Source organism: Hippocampus guttulatus, chromosome 17, assembly GCF_054856545.1.
Source record: "Hippocampus guttulatus isolate MCC_2025c chromosome 17, RoL_Hgut_1.0, whole genome shotgun sequence".
Lineage (NCBI taxonomy): Eukaryota > Metazoa > Chordata > Actinopteri > Syngnathiformes > Syngnathidae > Hippocampus > Hippocampus guttulatus.
In genome coordinates, this window is record NC_141277.1 from 13,122,303 (window position 1) to 13,146,841 (window position 24,539).

Sequence of the window (24,539 nt, forward strand, 5' to 3'; positions counted from 1 at the left end):
GTGGAAATTGGAAAAACTCGAAGGAAGCGACAATTTCTCACTTTCACACACTAAGAGGGCGTGTCGTTTATTTTGCACACAAACGAGCTCTCGTGCCCAAAAACGAGAACCGCTGAAAATCATTTTCCATAGCGACAAGCAAAACTAAACATGGCGGTCCTTAAAGGGACCGCAATTACTTCTAACCATTGCATTCACATATTTGCAGTTCGTAGTGAATTATGTATAGAGAAGTCACTACAATACGTTCCATTCAGTTTTTCAGCGTGATTGCAATAAAAAGCAGTGAAAAATAGCTGACAGCTAAACAACTTCAAATGTGTTTTATACGTATTAGTTTAACAAAGTATGAAAAGGACAAGAAAAAAAGCAAGGGTGGTTGCTATGTTGTGCATTGTTGTTTGTAATATGAAGAACGGGGTCCTTCTTCCCTTATTTCCTGTCATGTCTTGTTCTGTTTTTGTGTTTGGTGTTCAGATCCAGCTGGAGAGGAGGGCATTCCCTCCAGCGATGCAGCTGTTTTGCATTGTAATCAATTTCTGGGGCTACTTAAGGACTGCTTTGTTGTCAAGTTGCTGTCAGATTATTTGCCTTGCTCACGGACCAAGTGCAAATCTCGAGACACTCAAATTCTTGTTCTCTGTTTTTGCCATAATCTTATTTTGTTATTATATAGTTACGTTTCATAGTTATAGTGTAGTTTGTTTTGTGTTTCTCTCCCGATTGGATTTCCTTGTCCTTTTGACAAGCTATTTACGTTCATTTTTCCTTTGCCTTCTGCATGCGCTTTTCGTTATTCATGGTTCTCCTGGCCCTGCTTACCTGTAATCTCATTTGTACTTTGCCGGTCTTGCGCCCTTTTTGTAAATAAACCTTTTTTTTTTTTTTTAAAATAAAATACAATACATAAGTGTTTTTCAATCTTTTTCAAGCCAAGGCACATTTCTTTCATTGAAAAAATCCCGCGGCATACCACTACAGTACCTGAAAATGTGAAAAAAGCTTATTTTAACAATTAAGTGTTATATTGTTACTATACGCATTTTTTTATTGCGCTCTCCCGCAATATTGTACCAATCCCTTTTCCCATTGTAAGTGTCATCAGAATCGTTTAATTGAAAATGAATAATATTTTGTTTCTACTTCAAGGCAAAGAGGACATTTTTGTTTGTTTTATGTACGTTATTTATTCACATTGTGAAATATTTATTTCGTCAAATTAAGTTTTGTTATTTTGATGTTATCGCTATTATCGCGAGACTTACGCTGTGGTAAGGTGGTTTTTGCCCAGCCACGTACAGACACTCGAACGCAAGACATAGAAGAGCAGCAGCTATAAGGACTGTTCGCTAGCCGTTGAAGGTATTTTGTGATTTATTTGGCTGTGTATATCTATCTAAATGGATAAGACCTGATTGTAATTGTTATATTTTGTCATTTAGAAACTGAAAGTGTATTTTTTGTTGTCCAAGGCCTCCGAAGTGGCAGGCGGCAATGAGGTTAGCTTTAGCCCACATTTTTTGTATTAGCCTCGTATATTGTATCTCTAGTGTAAATTGCTGAATGTATTTTATTTTACCAACAGTTTTCACGGTGTTGGTGTACAAAGACAACCCCAAAGACACTATTAAACACCCATCATTTGGAAACCGTGCCCTGGTTTTGTTACTTTGGAGCTACACCCATCTTGAGTCTTTGTATACAGTAATTCCAACAGCATTCAAATGACTTTTCTGCTGAATGTGTCGCTTGAGGTAGTCCAGCTTCCATTTAGTCCGTATTTTACCATTGGAACATTTACTTCCATCTTAAGCTTTGCTGCATTATTTTGCAGAGCAGGCCTTTCTCACTTGATAAAGTTAATATCTCACCCAGTTTCACTGCTTGTTCTTCTATTTGCACATACTCCGACAGCCATTCCAATTTAAAAGTACCGCAGTTCATTCTTATTTTGGTTTGGGGGGTCGACGTATCACGTTCACTGCCCAGTCGTTTCGCCATGATAAAGATTATCGCATTAGCGTCACTTATCGCCGCCGCACTGCTATTGTTATTGGGCAGAGAACATGCACAAGTACTGTCAATGCCGTGATTGGCTGCATAGCGTCATTGCATCGTATCGTGTGATTGGCTGGACACCTGTCACTCACTGAATTACACAGCAAATTGATACAGGGAAAAAAAAGTTATACATCTAATTCAATTGCAGTGCGTTCACTGCGCTGGATAGGTGTGCTGAGAGTGTGTGACCAGTGCGCAATTTAGAGGGAACATTGGTGCCATTGCATCTCCAGGAAACGTAAAACAAAATGAAAGATACCTTTCGTTGTATTGCCTCGCATCGGAAATGTCGCTTGTCTCGAAGCATAAGGCAATTTCCTAGGTGCTGCTGCTCCCTACCGGTATGGAAGAAAAAAACTGCAATACATATTGTAATGCCCTTCAATACGGAAAGAAGGATGCACGCAGTCGCTGATGTAATCTGTCGTTTTTTAATAACAAAAAGAGCAATAACACACACATTCATCAGAGTTGCTGTCGGCCACAACTCCACACTCAGACTAACTGCCGGAGCCAATATTCCCCAACCTGGCTCGTCCCCTCTCTATGACATCACCAAATACAAGAAACAGATATTACACTGCCCTCCCCTTTATGAAACCCTCGCCGTGAGGGGTCAACAAAAAAAGTCCTCCAGCTGTCGTGGTCTTCGTCTCGTCTCTGTGGTCGGCCTGGCTCCGAGTTGACACCGCCCTCAGCTGGCTGACTCGGGACAACACTGGTGGGATCTGGGGAACATGGATCCACCACATGTTCTGAACTGGCAGATGAAGCAGACACCGCCTCAAATACAGGAACACCACTGCCCCGGTAGGGGGCCAACCTGTCCCGATAAACTACCTCCCCCACCCGCTCAAGTACCATACATGGCCCGTCCCAATGGCTATCTAGCTTGGGGCAGCGCCCTTTTTTTCTTTTAGGTGTATACACCCAAACCAGTTCCCCAATCTGGAGGTTCCGCCCCTTGCTCCGCACGTCATAGTTTCGCTTTTGATGTGCACCCTCTTTCTGCTGGTCCCGTGCGAACGGGTGCGCTGCCTCCAGCCGATCCTGCAGTCTCCGAGTATGCTCCAGCCCCGGCTGGTCGTCTGAGCCGGGAGGTCTTCCAAACGCCATCTCTGCCGGTGTCCGAATTTCCCGGCCCAGCATCGGCAGAGCAGGAGTACAGCTTGTGGAACTTTGAACCGCTGAACGATTAGCCATCAGTACCAGCGGGATGTGCTGTTCCCAATCACGTTGGTGTTTGGAGGTGAGGATGGCGAGCTGCTGCTGCATGGTGCGGTTAAATCGTTGCATCCGCAGACCATCGCTCTCTGTCCGGTTCTCTGCTGGCCGACCCGGGGTTAACTCCACTGACGTGGCTGGGCTGGATGTCATTGGCCCCGCCAGTAGGCAGTCCATCACGGGGCGAGCGGACTCTACCCGATCTACCGTCGACTGTCGAGGAGTCAGTGCTGATGCTGCCTTGGTCAGGCTGGGTAGGGTCATCCTCACATCTGTTCTCCGCTGCAGGGTCTGCATTGTTGACGGCCACCCCCGGAGTACCCTGTCGAGACGCCGTGATCAGCCCTACATGCTCACCACTCGGCAGGGTGCGCACCCCAGCTCCCAAGTCCACCACACATTTTGCAGCTTTTAAAAAGTCCCGTCCTAGAATACAGGGGTCACTCACGTCAGCTACCCAAGCTGAGTGGGTTGTCAACAAACCCCCAGGACAAACAAAAATGTCCCTTTGCCTCTCATCTTCGCCGTTTCACCGGTCATTGTCCTCAGTTTTGTAAAGGTCGACGTTAAGACGGTTCCCACTGGAACAATGTCAGGCCTCACAATTGTGGCTGAAGGCCCAGTGTCCACCAGGGCTGGACAGGAAACGTCCTAAATCTGCACGCGAACATGACTGGGGTCCCCCACGTCCGTCCAGGCTACCATTAGAACTTCCTCTCTGAATGCAGGTTGCAGTTCCCGGGTAACAACTGGAGGGGTCCGCGTCGTCGGGGCTACACTGACCCTTTTCCGTTTCCCTGCTGGTTTAACATCTTTGGGCAGCGCCGCAGCAGATGACCTGGCTGTCCACAACCCCAGCAGACAGCGGCGCGTGCACGTTGACCGCTTCCTTTCTCCTGCTGTGCCGGCAGACTGCCGGCACAGCCAATATTCCCCAACCTGGCTCGTCCCCTCTCTATGACGTCACCAAATACAAGAAACAGATATTAAAATATTTATTTATATTATACTTTCACAACAGCTTGTCAAAAGAGATTTTATCCTGGTCTACATTTTTGGGATCCACCTCTTTCCAGATAACTCTGTAGCCGAACAATTCCGGCTTTGAACAATTAGCTAATGCTGTACCTCTTCCCCGGCACATGTGGCGTGAGTGACACACAAATGCACAAGTGAACACTCGTGATCAAACTCTCGTAGGGCACGTGATGCCATAGTTCATTTTACGTGTGTTGTAAACATAGCATTGCAATTTGGGAATCTGATGTGTGAATGGGTCTCACCTTCTGCTCAAAGGGTGTTGGATCAATGAAATGGAGCTTGTGTTTTACTGCAGACCATAGTCAATATTGTCAATTGGAAATACTTCAGAGATAGAATTTACCGGTAGTTGTTTCATGACTTTGCTTTTTCCATTCTAAAGAATCAGTGGAGTCAAAACATGTTTTGTTGGGATGGTTTGTGGGATTCACGGTTGTACTTCAAGAAATATTGCTTGAGGGATGTGAAAACTGATTCTCTCCAGCTTTGTCCGAAAAGAAGACTGGAGAGATAGAGAGTGGGATGGAAAGTTCTGCTGGGCTTGATGGGACTGTCGTGCTGTATGCTCTCATTTTTTTGCAGCAGAATGGGGACCTTGAAACATGATTGTTGAGAGCTTTGCATAACATACTGTGCAGGAACTTCAGAAAAACAAACCATTGGGTAGACTTGTTGAGGAAGCTGTCTCTTTGTATTGGATGGAAGTTGGGAACACATTTGCCGAGTGATAGGTCCAGCGGCACCGATGCGTTGACGCATGCATCGAGCAATCCACGTGTCGGTGCGTGTGCTGCTTCATGAGATCACGTGATCAACACGTGATTTGCGTCGGTGCAGCCTGGACTGCATTGACACAGTCCAGGCTGCGTGACACAGTCCAGGCGGAGTCGACTCAGTCCAGGGGGCATCGACTCAGTCCAGGGGGCGTCGACGCAGCAAAAGCCCGCCACACAGTGTTTATAAGGAAGTGCGTCTGGCGACACGATGCCGCCTGCCGAAACAAGCCAGACCTCACCCTCGCTCGAATAAAAATATATATTTAGGCAAAACGGAAAACACACAGATTTTCAGAAAAACGTGTCCGTCTGACTTCGAGCGTCGTGTCGGCTGTCATATAATAGGCTATTATTATATGAGAAGTGCTTTATGAACGTTTGTACTGTATGTCATACTCCAGTTGATTGAGAGGTCCCGCCTATAAGGGGGAGTTCCAGGAAGTGACTGCGAGTGAGCACACCGCATGTTTGATGACTCTGCCACGTTGTTCTTAAAAGTCACATAAAACGTAAACCTTGTCTGCTGACCATTATTACATCGGCGAGGCTAGCTTAGCTGTTGTCGTAGTTCAAAGCTTCTTTAATATGTGGCGTGGATTGCGCCGGCGCCGTGAGTACGTGCTCGCGCTCACGTGCGCACAGCAGAGAGCAGCGGACTATTGACTGCTGAGACGCGCTTCACTCGAGTGACGTTGCTACAGTACGTGCATATTATGGAGCAGCTTCCGGACGAACGCAAATTGTCCGCCGTGTAGAGCCATTTTGATCTCCTTTTGGAGAATAAGGTATTTATTAAAATCTCCTTGTCTCTCCAAGTGCCTCTCGGATTTTTGACATGTCTTATTCCATTGTGTGTGTGTGTTCTCCACAACAGGGGAAATAGCATGCATTAAACGCAACAGACTGAAATTTAAAACACTGGAGCATCTTATTTTTCTAAATCAAAATTTGTGAAGACAAAGCCCACAAGCATCCTCATTCACATGATTTTCACATTATTGGAACACATTGAATGATACAATATGAATGCATGGATGTGAATGATATTGTCAAGGGTCAATGTCATCTTTATTGTCAAATATGCTTTATGTATGACATGCAGCATAGATGAAATTTCTTCCTCTCAATCCTCAGTGCATACATGCATGCAAACATGCTGTGCATTAAACACACACAGCTAAGAAAGGATAGCAGCTACCCTGTATAAAAAAGACGTAATCTGAACAGTATAGACAATATAAACAATATAAACAGCATAAACAACAACATAAACAATGGCGCTTGTGGCTATTGTGGTTAGAGTGAGGTAGTGCATTGTATACACGTCATCATCAAATCAGTTTGTTCAGTCTGTCAAGTGGGTTGGCTGCAGGGATTTTGAAGGTCCAGCAGGTGGCAGTGGTCAGCGACACAGTATCAGCACAGTATCAACACAGTGTGTCAGTGTGTCGACACGCCTCATGAGGCCTCATGGACCCATCACTACATTTGCAGGAAGTGAATCAACATTCTACAATTACAAAACCACAGCATCCATTCATTTAGCCAAAATACAATCTGTCCTTTTCTTTCCTGACAACGGCAAAGAATTGGGAATTGTGCTGCAAGGGCAGTATTCCAACATGATAACGACCCCAAAAACACCCTCAAGATGGTCACTGCTATACTAAATATGTTAGGATGCATTGTTTGTCCACGGTGTCGCCCCTCCCTTTTTGTTGTTCCCTTTTTCAGTGTGAATTGGTTATACTGCTAATTGGTGCACCTGGCCTCCCTTACACACCTGCGAGTCTTTTGCTCATCAGCCACTTGCAGCATAAAAGCCAGCCTGAACAGCCACCCGTTTGCCAGTTCATCAGCGTTCTTTCCTGCCGTACTCGCTCCTGCCAAGCTGCGACACTCCAGCATTCCTGTACTCCTCGACTTGGTCATTTTGACTCCCTTTCAGTTCCTGCCACCTATACCTGTCACACTTCTTGGCAAAAACCATTCAGAGTTCATATATATATATATATATATATATATATATATATATACACACACACACACACACACACACACATACATATATATACTGTATATATAAATTCTTGTCTCACCTCTCGGGTGGTGTCCGTCCCTCATTCAGCTCGGGTCCTCTACCAGAGGCCAGGAAGCTTGAGGGTTCTGCACAGTATCCTTGCTGTTCCCAGCACTGCACATTTCTGGACTGAGATGTCCGATGTTGTTCCCGGGATCTGCTGCAACCACTCATCTAGTTTGGGTGTCATTGCCCCGAGTGCTCCGACCACCACAGGCACGACTGTCACCTTTACCTTCCAGGCTCTCTCCAGCTCCTCTCTGAGCCCTTGGTATTTCTCGAGTTTCTCGTGTTCCTTCTTTCTGATGTTTCCTTCACTTTAGACCGCTACATCCACTACAACGGCTTTCCTCCGCCCTTTATCTATGATCACGAATCTGGTTTGTTCGCCATTACCATCTTGTCAGTCTGGATCTGGAAGTCCCACAGGATCTTCGCTCTGTCATTCTCCACCACCTTCGGAGGTGTTTCCCATTTTGACCTTGGGGTTTCCAGTCCATACTTCGCACAGATGTTTCGGTAGACTATGCCAGCCACCTGGTTATGGCGTTCCATGTAGGCTTTCCCTGTCAGCATCTTACACCCTGCAGTTATGTGTTGGATCGTCTCAGGTGCCTCTTTGCACAACCTACACCTTGGGTCTTGTCTGGTGTGGTATATCTGGGCCTCAATGGCTCTGGTGCTCAAGGCCTGCTTCTGAGCAGCCAGGATGAGTGCCTTTGTGCTGTCCTTCAGGCCAGCCCTCTCTAGCCACTGATAGGACTTCTTGAGATCAGCCACTTCAGTTATGGTCCGGTGGTACATCCCGTATAGGGGCTTGTCCTCCCATGATGGTCCCTCTTCCAGCACCTCATCCTCTGTTCCCCATTGTCTGAGTACGTCATCCGTTGGAGCCTTCTCCTTGATGTATTCATGTAGCTTGCATATGGACAGTGGCTCTCACACTCACTAGTCCCCGACCTCCTTCCTTTCGGCTTGCGTACAGTGCTGGCCTCTCAGGGTGCTGGATTTGGGATGGAACCCTCCATGCATGGTTAGGAGCTTTCGGGTCTTAACGTCCATGGTCTGAATCTCTTCCTTTGGCCACCTTATTATTCCTGCAGGGTATCTGATCACTGGCAAGGCAAAGCTGTTTATTGCCCAGGTCTTATTCTTGCCGTTGAGCTGGCTTCTTAGGACTTGCCTCACTCGCTGGAGGCATTTGGCCGTAGCCGCTTTCCTTGTTGCCAGTTCGAGGTTGCCATTGGCTTGTGGTATACTGAGGTACTGTCATCCATGTAGATGAGGTGACTGATCGTAGCTCCATTTCTGAGGCGGTATCCACAGCCTGTCTTGGTGATTACTTGGCTTAGGGGGGTCAGTCCTATGCAGAACAGCAGTGGGGAGAGTGCATCACCTTGGTATATGCCACATTTGATGGACACTTCAAGTGTGGTTTTCCACATCCTCATCGAGTTCGCAACGAAGGCTCTTAGGGTCCTGTTCACCTTATATAACTCCAGGCATTCAGTGATCCATGTATGTGGCATCGAGTCATAGGCTTTCTTGTAATCAATCCAGGCTGTGCACAGGTTGGTATGTCGGGACCTGCAGTCTTGTGCGACTGTTCTGTCAACCAGGAGCTGATGTTTGGCTCCTCTGGTATCTCTACCAATGCCCTTCTGTGCTGTATTGATCCATGTGTCCACTTATCATAGCCGCAATGATGCCTGACATGAGCTTCCATGTTGTGGAGAGACAGGTTATTGGCCTATAGTTGGATGGGACTGCACACTTTGAGGGATCCTTTAATGATCAGGATCGTTCGCCCTTCGGTTAGCCATCCTGGGTGAGTCCCATCCCTCAGCAGCTGGTTCATTTGTGCTGCTAGGCGCTCATCAACCTCCTTCTCCCATATGCCTTTCCAGTACCTTTCAGTTTCCAGTCTTGGTGGGTCAGCTCTGTTGTTAGGACCCTGCCACTGAGCGTACACTTTCGCAGGTTGTGTTGCAAACAGCCTGTTTATTCGTCTGGCCTCATTCTCTTTCGTGTACCGCTTTAGGCGGCTGGACAAGGCTTGGAGCCTTTGTTTGGCAGTTTCGAGTGCTTCAGGTATGGTCATCTGAATGTACCTCTCGAGTATCGGCCTTTTCATCACACCTCTCTGGGCCTCCGTCAATTGACTCACATATTTCCGAGTCGCCTTGATCTTAGCCTCCAACCGTCTTTTCCATGGTGGGTAACGTATCTCATGGCTTCCATGGTTGCTCTTATAGCCAAGCATCTCTAGGATCACTGATGCTGAAGCGTATATCAGCTCATTGGTTTCCGTGATCGTTACGGTAGGGATCGCCCTCAGTGCTGCATTCACACTTTCCATGAGACTTTCAGGTGGTACTGCACATAGCCGTTGTAATCGGTTTCTAGGTTGCCCAGCTTTCATTCTCGCCATGATCTTAGCTTTCAGGTCAGTTGCTGCGTCGCTCAGCATTTCATTCATTGGGGCTGGCCTCCCAATCTCATCATCTGCATTCATTGGGGCTTGCCTCCCAATCTCTGGTATGACCTCCTCCTCTGATCTGGCAGCCTGGGGCCCTTCACCATGGAACCTGCGTTGTACCTCATCAATCTCAAGTTGTGACAGTAGTTGCCGTTTGTGGATGTTGGAAGAGCTACTGGTTGTTTCGTGGTCAACCGTGACTGTGGGTTTCGAAGTAACCATTTAGCTCACATTCTCTGCATGTAACCCCTCTGACTAGGGTTGCTTGAGTAGTAGCATTCCAACAGAGCCATGTTATCGCATCTCGCCCATCTCCGCTTTGTTCCTGTAGCCCATTTTTCATCAAGGTGCTCTGGTTCCCCAGCACCTGACGCAGACCTTGTTTGACCGGGCGACGTCATTCATTTTATTGTCTCTCATCATTGTATGAGGTAGGCATTAGCGTGAAGGATCTTGCCCAAGGACCCACACTGGATGGTGTTATGTACATATGGCGGCTATATATATATACATGGCGGCTGGATAGCTCAGTTGGTAAGGTATCGGTTTGGCATACGGGAGACGGTGGTTCGAATCCCGCTTGGGGCAACAAAAAAAAAAGAGCACATAACACCATCCAGTGTGGGTCCTTGGGCAAGATCTTTCACGCTAATGCCTACCTCATACAATGATGAGAGACAATAAAATGAATGACATGCCGGCTCAGACGTCGCCCGGCCAAACAAGGTCTGCGTCAGGTGCTGGGGAACCAGAGCACCTTGATGAAAAATGGGCTACTGGAACAAAGCGGAGATGGGCGAGATGCGATAACATGGCTCTGTTGGAATGCTACTACTCAAGCAACCCTAGTTACATGCAGAGAATGTGGGCTAAATGCCTACTTCGAAACCCACAGTCACGGTTGACCACGAAACAACTAGTAGCTCAGTGTTCCAACATCCACAAATGGCAACTGCTGTCACAACTTGAGATTGATGAGGTACAACGCAGGTTCCATGGTGAAGGGCCCCAGGCTGCCAGATCAGAGGAGGAGGTCATACCAGAGATTGGGAGGCAAGCCCCAATGAATGCAGATGATGAGATTGGGAGGCCAGCCCCAATGAATGAAATGCTGAGCGAGGCAGCAACTGACCTGAAAGCTAAGATCATGGCGAGAATGAAAGCTGGGCAACCTAGAAACCGATTACAACGGCTATGTGAAGTACCACCTGAAAGTCTCATGGAAAGTGTGAATGCAGCACTGAGGGCGATCCCTACCGTAACGATCACGGAAACCAATGAGCTGATATACGCTTCAGCATCAGTGATCCTTGAGATGCTTGGCTATAAGAGCAACCATGGAAGCCATGAGATACGTTACCCACCATGGAAAAGACGGTTGGAGGCTAAGATCAAGGCGACTCGGAAAGATGTGAGTCAATTGACGGAGGCCCAGAGAGGTGTGATGAAAAGGCCGATACCCGAGAGGTACATCCAGATGACCATACCTGAAGCACTCGAAACAAGAGGTTGCAAGGCAAAGGCTCCAAGCCTTGTCCAGCCGCCTAAAGCGGTACACGAAAGAGAATGAGGCCAGACGAATAAACAGGCTGTTCGCAACACAACCTGCAAAAGTGTACGCTCAGTGGCAGGGTCCTAACAACAGAGCTGACCCACCAAGACTGGAAACTGAAAGGTACTGGAAAGGCATATGGGAGAAGGAGGTTGCACATAACAATGTCTGGTGACCCTGAGAGAGGAGCACAGCAACCTCCCTGAACAGAACCCAGTTACCATAACAGTGGCAGACATACAGGAAAGAGTCTCAGATATGAAGAACTGGACAGCACCAGGCGTAGGTGTGGACCGGACATGGTCCACACCTACTGGCTAAAGAAACTCACAGCACTCCATGACCGCCTAGCAGCACAAATGAACCAGCTGCTGAGGGATCGGACTCACCCAGGATGGCTAACCGAAGGGCAAACGATCCTGATCATGAAAGGGTGCAGTCCCATCCAACTATCGGCCAATAACCTGTCTCTCCACAACATGGAAGCTCATTTCAGGCATCATTGCGGCTAAGATAAGTGGACACATGGATCAATACATGAGCGAAGCACAGAGGGGCATTGGTAGAGATACCAGAGGAGCCAAACATCAGCTCCTGGTTGACAGAACAGTCGCACAAGACTGCAGGTCCCGACGTACCAACCTGTGCACAGCCTGGATTGATTACAAGAAAGCCTATGACTCGATGCCACATACATGGATCACTGAATGCTTGGAGTTGTATAAGGTGAACAGGACCCTAAGAGCCTTCATTGCGAACTCGATGAGGATGTGGAAAACCACACTTGAAACCAATGGCAAGCCACTTACACAAGTGTCCATCAAATGTGGCATATACCAAGGTGATGCACTCATCCTAAATGCTGTTCTGCATAGGACTGAACCCCCGAAGCCAAGTAATCACCAAGACAGGCTATGGATACCGCCTCAGAAATGGAGCTATGATCAGTCACCTCCTCTACATGGATGACATAAAGCTGTATGCTAAGAGCGAAATATACACACACACATACATAGACTCCCTGATCCACACAACCAGGATCTACAGCAGCGACATCGGGATGTTATTCGGGCTTGAGAAATGTAGTCGGATGGTGACTAAGAGAGGAAAGGTAGTCCGCACTGAAGGGGTCTCACTCCCTGAAGGAACAATAGCAGACATTGAGGACAGCTACAAGTACCTCGGTATACCACAAGCCAATGGCAACCTTGAACTGGCAGCAAGGAAAGCGGCTATGGCCAAATACCTCCAGCGATTGAGGCAAGTCCTAAGAAGCCAGCTCAATGGCAAGAATAAGACCCGGGCAATAAACAGCTATGCCCTGCCAGTGATCAGATACCCTGCAGGAATAATAAGGTGGCCAAAGGAAGAGATTCAGACCATGGACGTTAAGACCCGAAAGCTCCTAACCATGCATGGAGGGTTCCATCCCAAATCCAGCACCCTGAGACTGTACGCAAGGAGGCCGGGGACTAGTGAGTGTGAGAGCCACTGTCCAGGATGAAACATCCAAGCTCCATGAATACATCAAGGAGAAGGCTCCAATGGATGATGTACTCAGAGAATGTCTCAGACAATGGGGAACAGAGGATGAGGCGCTGGTCATGGGAGGACAAGCCCCTACACGGGATGTACCACCGGACAATAACTGAAGTGGCTGATCTCAAGAAGTCCTATCAGTGGCTAGAGAGGGCTGGCCTGAAGGACAGCACAGAGGCACTCATCCTGGCTTCCCAGGAGCAGGCCCTGAGCACCAGGGCCATTGAGGCCCTGATATACCACACCAGACAAGACCCAAGGTGTAGGTTGGGCAAAGAGGCACCTGAGACGATCCAACACATAACTGCAGGGTGTAAGATGCTGGCAGGGAAAGCCTACATGGAACGCCATAACCAGGTGGCTGGCATAGTCTACCGAAACATCTGTGCGGAGTATGGAGTGGAAACCCCAAGGTCAAAATGGGAAACACCTCCGAAGGTGGTGAAGAATGACAGAGTGAAGATCCTGTGGGACTTCCAGATCCAGACTGACAAGATGGTAATGGCGAACCAACCAGATATCGTGATCATAGATAAAGGGCAGAGGAAAGCCGTTGTAGTGGATGTAGCGGTCCCAAGTGATGGAAACAGCAGAAAGAAGGAACACGAGAAACTCGAGAAATACCAAGGGCTCAGAGAGGAGCTGGAGAGAGCCTGGAAGGTAAAGGTGACAGTCGTGCCTGTGGTGGTCGGAGCACTCGGGGCAGTGACCCCCAAACTAGATGAGTGGTTGCAACAGATCCCGGGAACAACATCGGACATCTCAGTCCAGAAATGTGCAGTACTGGGAACAGCAAGGATACTGCGCAGAACCCTCAAGCTTCCTGGCCTCTGGTAGAGGACCCGAGCTGAATGAGGGACGGACATCCCCCGAGGGGGGTGAAACGAGGATTTTTTTTTTTTTATATAATAAGACCTGCGATTGGCTGGCAACCGGTTCAGGGTGTCCCCTGCCTACTGCCCGAAGACGGCTGGGATAGGCTCCAGCATCCCCCGCGACCCTAGTGAGGATTAAGCGGTTTGGACAATGGATGGATGGATATATAATAAATGCTCTTGCAATGCGGAGGCCCAGTCTCATTTGGCTGGGTCTTCACAGTGCGTAGAGCCTATCAGCTTCAACAGGGCCCGCCAATGACCACGGTCTTGAGCCAGGTTCGCTGCATCCTCCAGGGTAAGGCCCTGGTGCTTGAGATCCTCCCTGATGACATCAAGCCATCTGCTGCCGCGTGGCATATATATTTATATATAAGTAATTGAAGGCAGACAAGTCAAGTCAAGTACAACTTCATTGTCAAATGTGCAGATGAAATTTCTTCCCTCTCAGGTCTAGCTTGCTCTGGATTGAAGATACATACTGTATAAATGTAAAAACAATTAAAAATACAATTTCAGTCTGTCTTGTTCGTCAATGTGGATCTTTTTCTGTTGGGAATGCTTTGTATTATTATTTTTTTACACCACCATTCAAGCCAATAAATTCTATCAGAGGAGTTAAACATGGAACAAAGTGCACATGCCGGTTTGTCACATAAGGCTTTAAAGTCTTTTAAACAATGTCTGCAAGGTTTAAGGCAGGCGTGCCCACATGTTTTTGAACTACCGAGCATGCGCGCATACGCAATTACGCACGCACTTGCATCCGCATGCCATGATGAGCAACAGCCATTATGTCCCCTCAAATGAACAGAATAGAAAAATGAAGTAGACACAAAAGTTGAGTTTGTGAAAATGATTTCCTGCCTACCTGAGTGGGAGACCTGACACTGATGCGTGCGACGCACTTTTGCAGCCTGCAGCTCACGCGTACCATTTTAAAATATTTCTCTTGGCCCTCTCGATTGCCATTCTTTTCGAGTGCCATCGGTGAATTGCACACCAAACGGACAATGACTGATAATAATAATAATAAAATATCGCAACACCTCTAATCGCAAGCTGCTATTGCAGACTGCTGAGCGCTAACAACTTCCGGTGACCCGCTTTATTTTATTTTTTAAATACTTTTTGTGAAAGTGAGACTGATATGATGATTAGGGTGCAGTTTGCATTAACACAAAAAGTATTTTACTAACTTGCACAGATATACACAAATAGTTGTTTGTTTTCTCTACACCTCTCGCGATCGACCTGGGACCAGTCCGCTCGCTACCGGTCGATCTTGATCGACGTAATGGGCACCCCTGCTTTTCGGGGTGATGCTTCAAACAGGACGTTCACAGACGGAAGTGGTCACTGAGCTGAGAGTGTCACAGAGTGTCATCACCAGAGATCCCGAGACCAGAAGAGTCACACTGCGATGCCTTGCCTCACCTGACAATAAGTCGACTTGTGAGACGTCGTCGTTATTGATGCTCAAGGGCACATGACGAGTTATTGAGATGTTGACATTTTTTGCTATGGTGTAACTACCATTGTTGTTCACTTTGGTTTCAATGAATTGATTGAGATGAGAAAATCACCTGTGCATCCTTCTACTAAAATGTCCTTTCATATGATATCAATGTAGTGTGAGCTTTTTACATCTTTTTGTGAGTTCTCTATCTCTCTATATATATGCATAGTATATATTTATACCGTATACAGTATATATATATTGTAGGATATAATGGAGCCTATCCCGGCTGTCTTCGGGCAAGAGGCAGGGTACACCCTGAACAGCCAATCATGAGAAAGGAGTCTATTCACCATTCGGGACGGTGCTTCACACACCAGACTTCTAGAAGCAGCCTCAAATCTGTCAAATGCAAAAATACTCAGACAACACGAAGGCAAAAAGATTTAATTGCAATTGTTTCAACTGATATAGCGATTTCAATTCAATTTTTGATTTTCTTCAATCTTCAGTGCAATATTCATTATGTACAGTAACATTTACAAACGTGACAGAAAATGATATAATTCCTTTAACAAATGCAAAGTTATTTCTTTGATCATTCAAGGATACTCATGAGGCTGTGTGAGGCTTGAACAAAAAAATCCTGCATAAATGTTCATCGTACATCAATGTAAGAGCATGTGTAAATAGTTTTTTTTTTACATTTTGATCACACACTTAATCGTTTGAAACAGTGACTGAAGGATGAGTGATGAAGCCTAAAGTTCATATGATGGAATAAAGTGAATCCTTTCCAGTTCCGATTTATGTCATCAAACTTAAGTGGAAAAATGAGAAAGTATTTCTGAATGAGTGAAAGGTAAATTTTTCCTGTCAAAAAGGTCCAAATTTATTCAATGTATTCTTCTCTGTGCTTTTTCATTAACTATTTTCATGAATATGCCTGCATTTTCTTTTATGTCCTGAAATCAATTTAATAAATAAAAAAAAAAAAAAGAAAAAGAAAACAGTCCCCAAACTAAATTGATGACAAATTGTGTGCGAATCTCAAAACTCGGCATGCCACATTCCGATAAAAGGTGCTCAACTTGAAGGATCCAGTGGCTTGCCATTGGCCAATACCCGCAAGAGTACACCTATTGTATAGGGTACACAATGGTACTCTGAGAAATTGTACCATAGGAAAATACTGTATGTACCATCGGATGCTCCATATTTGTACACCTTATTGGCGAATTTTGTACCCAAAACGAGGGATTGGCAACATTGATCGCACAGAGCTGTGGACAGTAGCTGGGTCGACCACTCGAGGTGCTGCTATGAAGATTTCTTCATCGGCCAATTTCAGAGGGGCATCCACCTCTCCGAAGGCGTCTCCCTGAGGCATTTTCATTAACATTGTATTGTCCAATATTGTGTAAAATGTTGCCCACTCTGCATTCATTGCAACCTCTTCATGCTGGAAGTGGGATTCTCCCATCTGCGGCCCCTTCTCAAGGTTTCTCATTTTTCCCAGTTTTTTATTTTTTTTTTTGAAGTTGGTTTATTTGGGCATGGTCCACCAAACGATACATTTACATTCAATATTCGGCACATGATAATCAGAGCCCAAAAGGAGAAGACTGAAGCACAAGCTTATAGGCGCCTATCCCATCACACATTATGCAATACACGGCTGTCCAAACTTTTTCCATCAGCAACCGTATATTAGCATGAAAAGCAAAAAAACATTGCATGTCGTAGCAACTAAAATAAAAATAAGATTTCATCATCCCTGCAGTAAAGCTGTCGCGCCAGCCGTTCAATCTTACAAGACCCCGGAGCTACAGTATATTGTTTCTTTAACGTATTCCTTCAAAATAATTATCTCATCGTTTTTGAAACTGACAAAATTAGCAGCACTGCTTCAGTCATCATCGAGCTTGCAAGCTGTGTGACAGCTACAGTCGCTGATTCACTCATTTTGCTGTCAATCAAAGAAGGATTCTACTTCAGACAGATCATTCAATCATCATGCAGAAGCCAAGCGTCTGGGCCAGCCCACTACCCCATAGACCCTCAAGACGCTGCACAACCCATGGATGGGATAAAGCCCAGTGTTTGTCCAAAAACCCACTCAACGCTTCCTCATTGAAGCACAAGCCGCTCAGCGTCAGACTGTCTCACGAAGCGCCGTGCCGCCGCAGAGTAAATGAGAATGAAGTCATGTCAGTCACCTGTGTTAAGTAGCGAATTCTAAAGAATATGAAGGTATTTGAGCGCATATTCAGTCAATGAATTGTACACACGACAATACTACTTTTTTTTTTTTTGGGTGGGTGGAGTGGATTTGATTTTCGGGAAGTTGGCATGAAATCCACCCCACTGAGCCGCGAAGCTTTGCAATTCTGTGAGTCTTGTTTTACGTAAGGGTTCGTCCCAAATGGTCACAAAAACATTTGCTTACGATGTTAATGGTCTCAAACAGTTTGAACATCTTCAAAATTTGAAAACTGTTTGCAACCATTACAACTGTTTAGGAATGCCTATTTTTGACAAGAAAAGCTGTTTGCGACCGTAAAGATTGGGCGAAAGTTTTCTCGACTGTTTGTGACCTTGAATGAACTCTGACGAAAAATAAACATTCGGGCCGTGCGCAAACACTCCCCAACCCTTGCCGCTTTGGGCGGGCTTTAGAGAAATTGCCACAGATGTACAGTATATACCAAGATGTGCACAATCATGTATACAGATGTAGTACTAGATTAAGGGAACGTTATCTTTGCATCAATGGAACTCACGGATTTGAATGTATTTCACGAGTCACGGTTTCATATTTACAATGTGCAACTTAAATGTAATGCAACAGTTTCGATAAACATTCAACGAACTATGGGTAACAAAAACTAGTCGGATTAACCACTTTATGATGGATAAAGTTGAGTATCACAGGACATAAACAGTAGTGGCCAAAAAGGAAAAAAACATATTTTTTTCTTCATAAGAACCGTTGTCAGTTGGTTTAAAGTGCAAAATGTACACAAAGTAAATTTCCCCATCCCTGGTCGAAATTACGACTCTTCCTGTGTATTACTTTTAATCACATTCCATACAACAGTGGGCTCTTTCAGAAGGCATTTCCATAGGACTAGTACCCATGTACCCTTAATTGCAACCAAAAAGGTAGAGAAATAGTCCCTTTGCTTGTTTGGACCATTTGTGTAGCTTATCGAACGATAAACAATACTTATTTGTACCTGGGGGTTAGATTGTGTTTTCTTGGAGAACACCTCCTTTTCTGAACGCGTATGGTGCAAAATATCCATCCATTGTCCAAACCGCTTAATCCCCACTAGGGTCGCGGGGGGTGCTGGAGCCTATCCCAGCCGTCTTCGGGCAGTAGGCAGGGGACACCCTGAACCGGTTGCCAGCCAATCGCAGGGCATACAGAGACGAACAAACATGCACACTCACACTCGCACCTAGGGACTATTTTTTAGCGTGTTCAATCAGCCTGCCATGCATGTTTTTGGAACGTGGGAGGAAACCGGAGCACCCGGAGAAAACCCACGCAGGCCCGGGGAGAACATGCAAACTCCACACAGGGAGGAATTGAACCTCTGCACTGTGAAGTCGACGTGCTAACCACTGGACTACCGGGCCGCCTGGTGCAAAATAGTGCAAACCAAATAGCATTGCTGATATAAATATACTAATACAAATTTGATCTCATAAGCTCCTCGTCTTGGCTCATAGAAGCTCTCACCAATTCCTTTCCTGTTTTTTTTCTGTGAGCTCACGATGTAGCTGTTCAACTATTTTCTCCTGAGAGCTACAAATTCAATTGCTAATTGCTGTTAAGACCTGGTTACTTTCCGCTCCGACGTGGCTGCAGCTAGACTTTTGTGAACAAAGTACTACGGTATATAACTAAGTTCTTTTGTATTTGACACTAGGTTAGCGATTAGCATCGTCTTTTCCATCATCTCCTGTTATGTCTTCTTGCTCAGCTTGTCACGTGCTAAGCTACTCCTTATCTCACTGCCTTTTCTGAAAGTGATACTAGTTAGAAGTGTAGCTTATTTGGGCCACTGAGGCAATGATTACTTAGAGCAGAGGCTCTACACATACTGTAGCTGATAAACAGAGGCATACTATGCAGTATAAGTTAGCCTAGCACCTAGTGTTTCCCCAAATTCGTGAGCAGCCGGGTGACGATGCGCGACGCATAACTGGGAAGTAAATTCCTTGTGTTTCTTACATACTTGGCCAATAAATCAGATTCTGATGTGCCATTTTTTTTAAACCAGCTTGGAGCTGATTGGTTATAATGACCTGTCTATGAGTAGCATTCCGCTTCTGATTGGTGAGCTGGAGAGGATAAGAGCGCCAAAATAAAACAATCGTCTTTGGTGATCACGTGGTCTGATTTTGATCAAAAAACACGAAGTCATTCAGGCCGAGATGACACTGTGATTAAGTTTCCAAAATAGGTGAAAAGCAGGAGTCGTACAAGATTCTGTTAGACTTCGAGGATATATGGAAACAATGCAAAACAAACCATCTCCAAGTGAAGATCTCCAAAGCCAAGTGGTTGGTGGCTGACTTCAGAAGGAATATACCCAATTTTCAGCCTGTTACTGTTAAAGGCGGGGAGGTGGATGTGGTCGCCATCTAAATACCAGGTGCTTCAGCTCAACTCCTCAGTGGGCTGGCAAGATAACAGAGGCACCATGAAGGGACAGACACATCAAGTTTGCTGATGACACTGAAGTCATTGGCGTTTTCACTAGTGGAGAAGAGACAGGTTTCCAGGAATGAGGTGGCTCAGCTGCTCTAGGTGCAAAAAAAAAACAACAACAAAAAAAAACCCCTCTCGTTAACCCTTTCAGGGACAGCGGTTACTACAGTGGACAGATTATCATGTTAGCAGGTGACAGGGTGCATGAAAGGTTTGAATGCTATAAAGACTAAAGAGATGATTCTCAACCCAAGGTGGAGGAAAGACCAGTTAGCAGCGTCTGCCATGAGTGAGACTTAAGCCTGGTTCACACGGCAAAATTTTAAAGTTGTCGGCAGACTCCCAAACAGGTGCCACATGGTCTGCCATATAAACTAGACTTGCCACGGCCCAAAAATGAATCTGCGACCATATTCATGCCTGGTGCCATTCTACCAAAATAGGGCCCCATATTGCACCATGACGGTTTTGATTTTGGATTCCCCACCGTGTTAGCTCTGAGCATTTCTTTCTGATTGCTGCACGTCACTGTCCGTTTTCGTTTGTCCAAGGGGCACAACACAAACAGTGAGAAGTCGTGTCAAAACAATCCAACAAGTTGAATATAACTATAATAATTATAATATAATTATTATAATATATATATGTATATATATATAATATATATATGTATATATATATATAATATATAATATATAATAATTAGAAATCAGAACGGTCCAAATGTCTTTCCGAAGCAGTTCAGATCAGTCTGAGCACTACACACACGGCAAAAATATCTGTCCAGATGATCTTTTTTGAGGCATTGCCCTAATCGGAATGTCATTCCAATCGTCAAGAGGGAAGATTCCGAACTAAAATCTGTCATGATTTGGTTTGGGACCAACAGGTGGCACTGTAGGGCTCCCCCTGCAGCTGCACACCTGTTGGTCGTTGGGTAATTAGTTGTATAAAAGGACTCCCACCCGAAAACTCATTTGTCGGGTCATTGTTGCTGTTTCTTTGCTGCTGTCATGTTTGTTTGTTCTGTCATGTTGAGGTCATGTTTCTGTTACTATTAGTTTTGAGCTTCTGCCATGTTTTTTGTTTGATACTTTGTTTTGGATTTAGTTTTCTCTATGTTTTAAGACAATTAGTCGAGTTCACCCTGCTGCTCCCTCTTGCCTGCTTTTTGGGGTCCACCACAACCTCGCAACGTGACAAAATCAAGCTAATTATCCTGCCGTGAGAACCGGGCTAAAGGTGGAAAGTGTGAAAATCTCCAAACTTGTGTACTCACATCAGCAAAGAACATCACTTGGACCCACAACACACAGCACATTATCAGAAAGGCTCAACAATAGAGATTGTACTTCTTGGGAAAGCTATGAAAAAATGGAATTCTCATTCCTTTCATAGCTTTGCTGTTGTAATTGGGAATTTCTCCATTGTGAGACGAATAAAGGTTTTCTTATTCTTATTATTCAAACTGCTCAGCAAATTGTACGGTGGAGAGCATTCTGACAAACTCCCATCACATTTTGGTATGGGAACTGCAATGTACAGGACATGAAGGCTCTCTTTGAACTTTTCTTGTCTGTCAGATGCAACAGAATTGTCAAAGCCAGAACTACAAGATTAAACAAACAAAAAAAAAAAGCTTCGACCCACACAGCATCAGACTCCTGAACAAATGACATCATCTGTCAGCCACAGTGTGCAATATTTTTCTTTTGTAATCCTCTTGTCTGGGACATTTACACTGTGCAATACCTTTGTAACCTGCAAAAACAAGAATGTCTCCATCGTTGCAAATTATGTACTGGTTTATAAGATTTCCTTTATGCACCAACTGGACTATTACTATGGTCAAAGTCAAAATTGCTCATTTTAATGTTTTATATTCTTTGTAAATGCGGAGGGAGATAGCAAAGTCAGAATTTCCCAGCTCAGTCCAACCATTGTGTTTCTACCGTGCATATGACAGATAAACATGTTGAATAGATACGTCCTGAGGAGAAGAACAGGCTCTTTCAACATCTGTAATAACCTGCTGAAGATCTTTTTTCCGTTTATTGCCAGGATTCTTTTGTTTCGATGCAGTCGTGTGCTGGGGGAGGCAGCGTGGATAAAGGATGGTGTACGACTGGAGACTGATCAGGCAGAGGTGAATGTTTAGCACCAGGCTTCTGTCTGTGACCTCCGTAAACTGTCTCAAAAACTCTTGTTCCCGCCACCGTGGCTTTACAGCCAATCTGTAGCTGGCCGCATTTGGACACGGTCACAATCACTGTCACTTTATTAGAAAGACCCATTAGACTCTGAATGTGTACTGACTGATTTTTTTCCCCCCAACATAAATCATACTTATATTTTAATCAAATACTAGCTGCTTTCAAATTTCATTGTTTAACGTTTAGCATTTTAATTTTCTGGTGTGTAATCTTTTTGATATTGTCATGTTGGCTGTCAAACTATCTTGAAAGATGAAAAAGTGAAAGAAGCAAGGCCAAATCATCATATTCTTCTTAGATCACTGCCATTACGCTCACGAGCACTCGCAGTCTTATAGCTTGCGCTCTCCACAGACGATACTCTGGTATGCACTTTTTGTTAAAGGGATATAGCTGTTCTGTTGGTAATCCAACACATAGAGAGGATCTGATATTGTTGAGGGGTCAAATCCGCTTTGAACCAGGTTGAACTTCTGCTGTTTTAAGGTATTTGTCATTTCCATCACGACCTGAGGAGACAAACAAAACAATGGTCAGTGTGACATGTGGAATTAGAATGTTTAGCACGCAATATTTTTTGGCCACGACATTCATCAAGGAGGAGACTCTGCTTGGTGGTTGCGCCTTGTCGGCAGCATGGGTATACCAGCACTGTTTTTGACTGGGAGGAATGTCGTGCCATTTGACTGTCGTTGCTGGACAGTCCCGGGGCGCTTGTGTCTTGCGCCTGTAATGGGCAGAATTACAGGCGCAAGACACAAGCGTATCTGCGGAAAATTGCCATCCCTGTTACCACGACAATCCGCATCACAGCAGGCGCTGCATCAATTTGCCTGTCGATCTCTCGCTCCCTCCTGCCCTCACTCGTGAACAAGACCCCAAGATACTTAAACTCCTCCACTTGGGGCAAGATCTCCTGCCTGGCCCAGAGTGGGCACTCCACCCTTTTCCGACTGAGGACCATTGTTTCAGATTTGGAGGTGCTGATTTTCATCCCAACCGCTTCACACTCGGCTGCAAAATGCTCCTGTGAGAGTTGGAGATGTTTAAATGCATGCAAGGATTTTTTTTTTCAAGAATGTGAACGCAATTTAGGTTATCATGTTGGGGTGGCCATTGACAATTGTTCCTTTGGAAAATGAATTGCCCACTCCCTGCAGTGCAATATCTCGGCCTACTTCCATGTGACGAAACAATCTCCTAATCTAATAACGAACAAGCTAACTGAGAGTTGCAAGTTTGGAACTGGTTGTTGAAGCATTCGCTCAATTTAGGAAAGCATGTGATAAATATGGTCAAGGAGAAAGCAAGTGACAGCATGGAAAATAGCAACCTCTGTTAGTGTTTTACACATGATTCGGCTACTTACCTGCAGTCTTATGAAGAGGGGTCGAGCATAGGTGGGTAGCTCCATCACCACGTGCTGAAAAAATTTGCTCCCATCAAACATGAAGCCTGGTCTTAGAATTATGGCAGCCATCCCAGCTCTTCCCTCCTGCCCTATACATACAGTATATGTGTATATTTATATTAAAAAAAATAAAAAACATTGTTCAGGGTTGACATATCATTCTTGAGCATTAACGTTTTAGGAAACATTGAAATATTTGTATTTTAATATCATTTATGGCCCAAGAAGTGAACCAGCTGGCCGATTAAATCGTAGCCCTTCTGAAACCGGCAAAAGTCAATGGCAATTTGGCCAATGTTTGCCAATTGTTTTCCCTTTGTGCACCTGAGCAATTTACAATGTTGTGCAGATGTTAACACATATCTCATTCTTTACTACACAGAAAACGATACCATAAATCTGCTTTCTTCAGTCTCAGTCATGTGAAAGAGTTAAATATCGACATTCTATGGACCTGCCAATCAAAATAAAATCAATTCTTCCAAGCAACATTTAGATGAGCATCGAAACCTGTACGAAGGACTTGATCCGGATGTCACAATTTGACACACAAGCCAAAGTAACGGTTTGTTTTAAAAATGATGAGTGAATCAATAATTTGTTAATGAATAAATAAAAACCACATAGTGCAACACAAATCAAACATAAATCCATCCATCCATTATCCTGTGACAGTTAAATTTGACACACATTCAACGAACTACTAAGACAAACACAGTTTTATTAAAATTTTCTCGATGAGAAGAGCAGGCAGTGGGGAGCCTACTTGCCCTCTGGGACTTTTGCTGCTGGGTACACCCTAGATCAGAGATGGGAAAACTACGGCCCACGGGCCAAATCCGGCCCGTTGGTCTTTTTAATCCGGCCCGCCGAAGGTTGGTACACAATTAAGGTTCAATGTTAACAACTGCATTCATTTCATTTGGACAGTTACTTGAAGTTGCAGAGCATAGGGAGGAAGAGGGAGACGATACGGAAGCCCGCAGTAGCGCCAAATCAAGCAAATCCCGTTTGATACGACGGAATAATGTACTCTTAAAGTCTGAAAAATGTGCCAAAAAATGCAAAATACTGCTTTTTAAATAAAGAAATACAATTAATATTAT

General features: G+C 45.1%; 1 protein-coding gene across 1 annotated transcript in view; it reads right to left on the reverse strand.

Annotated features, from left to right (window-relative positions):
• Positions 1-15,517: 15,517 nt before the first annotated feature.
• Positions 15,518-24,539, reverse strand: part of slc27a6 (solute carrier family 27 member 6) — a 59,052-nt gene continuing 50,030 nt past the window's right edge. The window contains exons 9-10 of the mRNA XM_086135182.1: positions 23,392-23,522; positions 15,518-22,531 (exon numbers count right to left, since the gene is read on the reverse strand). Coding sequence (XP_085991308.1) covers positions 22,355-22,531; positions 23,392-23,522 — 308 coding nt within the window. The 3' untranslated portion in view covers positions 15,518-22,354. The remainder of the gene's footprint in view (positions 22,532-23,391; positions 23,523-24,539) is intronic.